At 34.1% G+C, this 4947-nt stretch overlaps 1 protein-coding gene across 1 annotated transcript in view; it reads left to right on the forward strand.

Annotated features, from left to right (window-relative positions):
* Positions 1–4947, forward strand: part of LOC107661002 (rho guanine nucleotide exchange factor 2-like) — a 70689-nt gene that overhangs the window by 16040 nt on the left and 49702 nt on the right. Inside the window, exon 2 of the mRNA XM_016450442.1 lies at positions 3832–3991. Within this exon, the coding sequence (XP_016305928.1) occupies positions 3832–3991 (160 nt within the window). The remainder of the gene's footprint in view (positions 1–3831; positions 3992–4947) is intronic.

Consider the following 4947-nt stretch of genomic DNA (forward strand, 5'->3'; position numbering starts at 1 on the left):
GACGTTGTGTTTCATTGTGAAAGTGAAACTACTTTGTTTGGCCTTCCAAAAGAGGACAGGACTAGAAATCAGTGGTTAAGTTGTATTTACAACACTGTTGCAGAACCCAAATATTCCAACTGAACCCTCACACTAAACTATTATATTCCGTCAGAGAGGACTACGACTGCAACGCGTCGTCATTTGGACTACATGAATTTGTATGTAATTTAAGAAAACAGAAAAAATACTGTATAAATTATAAGGTAATTTTCCCGTATTAAAAAAATTAGAAATACTGTAATTTGTCATTAATAATGTAATCCGTAAAATAACAGTCAAGTTGTTAATTTACAGATATTGTTAGTAATTTTACATAGTTTTAAACATAATTTAAAATTACAGAAAAATACTGTAAAAAAAATTAGTTATTTTCCGTAAAATTAGGATTTTTTTTACAGTGCAGAAAATCCACATATGCATCACATAAGTAATAGAAGTCATGATGCTCCAGGAAATCTCTAATATGGACAAAAGCATCCAACTATTGCTGTAGCTGAATAAAAATAAGACAGAAACACTTTGAATTATGAAACTACATAGTTTTAAACATAATTTAAAATGACAGAAAAATACTGTAAAAAATTTAGTTATTTTCCTTAAAATTAGGATTTTTTTACAGTGTAAATGCTGACACAGATCGAGGGTACTGCGCATATGTCGAACTTGTACATCGGCGCTCATCTAGCGTTTGAGTATACTTCACAAGCTGTGCGGACACAAAAAAAGAAGTATACTTCTAGAAATAAGACTTTATCTGACACACTCGGTTCAGTTCTTGGAGCTCTCTGCTATTGAGCTTATGATCTGAATCAAGTGTGTTAAATAAGGACGACTTAGAAAATGTGGGTCCCCAGGGCTGAAGTTGAGAACCACTCACATAGTGAGCTTATATTGAACACATACAGTATGTGATAAAATTATACATTTACTGTACTTTATAAGACCATTATAGACTTTTTACATTGAGTTTCACACATAGTTTCATTTTGTCAGTTCATGCCAAATATAACATTGTGAATGCTGTTCACCTATCTATATATTCCAGAACATTTCTACTCTGGAAATGCATTATTTTGTTGATTCAGTTAATCTTTCTCCTCATTCTTCCCCCATCAAATAGTCGCATCACTAAAGTCATTACTACAATTTAGGGGTGGACCATCTTTCCAAAATATCATATTCAATAAATATTAAACAAAATCTATATATAAAACGCTGAGAAAATTCTTCAAAATATCTCTTTTTGAGTTTGCAAAGGGTGAATAAACAATGACGTATATGACTTTTTTAAAATTAAATATACCTTTAAAATCATATATCTGGGAAATTCACTTTCAGCAATTTCGAGTTTTAGGTGAATTTTTGGTTTGCTTTCTGGTTTGGTTTGTTGTTCAGTGCATTATCCAATGCTGGAGTCTCTTGGCTCTTTGTTGCTTAACTGAAGGTTCTTGTCTCGCTGTCTGTGTGTCAGGTATTATCTTTCATTCATCTCACTGGCTGTCTTTGTTCCTTTCAGTCTGTCTTTCCCTTTGTTTCTCAGTCTGAATTGTGAAGTAACCCCCACATATTTTCTACTGCCTGTCCTCTATGAAATATTATCCTTTAAATAACACAGCTTTTCATTTCACATGCTGATATGTGTTTACTTACTGCCTTTAAAGCTTATTACAGCGAGAAGGACAGTCAAATGACAACAGTGCAATCTACTTCGTATTATGGAAAAAAACACATTTTATTAGTCAATGGAGATAAATCTCACAGTCTACTGTAGCGTTGCTTGAGGTGCGCACTTTTATGTTAAAAATAAGATATATTGGGCTTTAGTGGGTCTTTAAGTTCAAAAGAATAGTTGACATACAGTGGTGGCCAAAATTATTAGAACACTAGTATTTTCACCAGCTAAAACATGGTTTTAAGTCAGTTATTTCTATCTTTTGCTGTAGTGTGTCAGGAAATAACAGTTTACATTTCCAAACATTCATTTTGGCATTGATTGTCATAATCCAGTGAGATTTTTGTTTGCACAAGGAGAAATCTCACTGGATTATTGCAATTAATGGCAAAATGAATGTTTGGAAATGTAAACTGACATTTCCTAATGACACACTACAGCAAAAGATAGAAATAACTGATTTAAAACCATTTTAGCTGGTGAAAATACTAGTGTTCTAATAACATTTGGCCACCATTGTAAATTTTGTCATCAGCATGTACATGCTGCGCCCAATTTTTCCAAATGCGCATATTCGTATGATCAGTTTGGACATAAGCCTTGAATAGTATTTTTTGCACTAATTGATCAACTAGGGAAGCATTATAGCATATCATACAAAGTGTTCATTATTTTTATTTTTAAACAGATATATTTAACAAATGACACGCTTCCTATTGAAAATAAAAGTCAATATATAGTCTGAACAATTCTCTTTAACATCCTCTTAGATCATGTCCTGTGAAATTTCTCACACATTTACAAAAGCGAAGAATATAAAAACAGCTCAGTGTATTTCCTGCTGGATGATGCCACATGCTAAACAACCATTTTGTTCTATTCTAAAATGTTTCATTTTTCATTATCTGATATCATGTATTTGTGTATAAAATATTTGTGAATATCCTCTGATGGTGCATTATCTGTATAGGATAGGTTGGTTGTTGTCATATTTCTAAAAAAAAAAGAAAATAATAATAATAATATATCTAAAAAAAGTATTAAACTAAAAATAGCTGCAAAACACATCTTTGGGCGGAAACTATATAACAGATATTTTGTCTTGTTATTTTTGTTTATTACATGGCTCTGAAATGCTTGATTCTGATTGAGGCTTCATGTCTCTCATTTAACACAGATGCCATCTTGCATCTCACTTATCAACTGTTTTGAAAATGAAATCTGAGGACTTCAGTATTTACAATAATGTAATATTATTGTAGTGTTTGTCTTGTTGCCAGGACGATTGTTTTGTACATTTTAACAGATTATAACATAATAAACAAATAAGACATTAAAACAAACTCAATTTAATATCCACATAGTTATTTATTTGGTGAAAAGCCATGTAATAAGTGGTTTGACTGTACACTATCACTTAAAATGTTGTCTTTTTTGAACTTGTTCGTTCATCTTGACCCGTAGACAAATTATTTTTAGTGGAAACTTTGAGTTGTGAGCTAATAAAATATTTCTACTCACATATTTTGTGTCCATTTATTTATAGTATTACATAGTACATGTACATTAACACTTATCATAGAATAAACCTCTTCAGGGTGATACAAGACCCCTTTGTTGTACGATAACAACTAGCTGGATGGCTTCCATTTTCTAAACCAAAAAGACAACCCCATCAAGTTAAACATGGGGAAAAAAGGAAGACAAATGCAAACATAGCCTATAACTAAACAATACACACAAGTCAAATCTAACAATACACGTGAGAAACAACACAATACAGTAAAGTCAGAATTCACTAAATTCTGCTTAAACCAAGTTTCCGTTCAACGTGAGTTGTGCATACTCGTAAATCCTCTTATTATACTTGCAATCCACTTATTGTTACCTTATTATTAACTAGTTGACTTTTAATCATTTCTTGTTTACATCATTTGATGTGCAGAGTGTCTGTAAATACATAGGAATTCACAGCAGTGAGAGTTCACTGATTTTTGGTCCCACACAACGTGACTTTCATTATAGTGAATGGTGAATGCTATGATTGTAGTGAATGGTGGTATGCTATGATGTGATTTTTGTACAACTCATCTTTTTCTTAACGCTTCTGTGTGCAGAACAAAGAGAAAGAGCGGAAGGCACGGGAGAAAGAGACAAAGGAGCGTGAGTCGCGTTACAGCAATGGTCACCTGTTTACTTCCCTCAGTGTTTCTGCCACCACACTCTGCTCGGCATGCAACAAGAGCATCACTGCAAAAGAAGCCCTCAGCTGCCCCAGTGAGTAACTTGCATTATAAAACATGATGTTTAATAAGCCTACATCAAACTCTGTTATACTAAAGAGCACAAAAAAGTTTAAGGGAGAAGGTTAAGGGAGAGAGAGGAATGGGTAAGAGACACAAACTTCAGATCAAACAGGCTTGCCATATGAAATAAATAAAATTGAAAGCTTCTGAAAAAATGCAACAGACACTTCTGATTTTGAGTCATAACCAGGGCCGTCGCAAGGGGGTGTGAGGTAGAGACCTGCACTCCCGCGGGAGGACCGCGGGACCCAACGTAACAGGGTGCGGCGCGGGACAACTCTTGATGGGCGAGTGCAGGTGCGGGCGGGAAGAAACTCGTGTGTGTGTGGGATGCAGGAGAATAAAATGATTCGCGGGATTCCCGCAAAATAGAAATTATCTAAACATAAAGTGTTTAAAACATATAAATTGTTATTTATCTGTTGCACAAAAGCAAAAAGAACAACTAATATTAACATTAAAATGATTGACATGCGCAAGCTAGGCATAGTTTCTATTTATAACACGCGTTTAAAAGGTTGCGCAATGTAGCCAATCACAGACTCAGCTGTTGATTTCTGGAACGCAATTGCCAATCAGAGGTGATTAAGTTAGAATCTACTCACCGCAGTGCTGAAATTGCGTGCTCACGAATCCTCTCATTTTAACACACGAAGTGTAGACACTGAAAGATTAATTGTGCATATATTTATTGTGTTATAACAGAGCTTTATGAGATTGTGATTAACTGAGATGTCAGCTTTTAGTGATAATAAAGGAAGTGCTGCTCGCATTCTGCCATGCCAAAAAAAGCACGCAGCAGCCCATGCTTGCTTTTCTGTTAAAAATAACAGTGGTTTGTGAATGTTGATGCTTTAATAACAAGTATTTTATCAGGAGCATTTATGTTGGAATGTTTTTGTAAATTTCATGAATGTATTGAGAAAC

The sequence above is a fragment of the Sinocyclocheilus anshuiensis genome, unplaced genomic scaffold, assembly GCF_001515605.1.
Source record: "Sinocyclocheilus anshuiensis isolate Anshui unplaced genomic scaffold, SAMN03320099.WGS_v1.1 scaffold1036, whole genome shotgun sequence".
In the NCBI taxonomy this organism is placed as follows: domain Eukaryota; kingdom Metazoa; phylum Chordata; class Actinopteri; order Cypriniformes; family Cyprinidae; genus Sinocyclocheilus; species Sinocyclocheilus anshuiensis.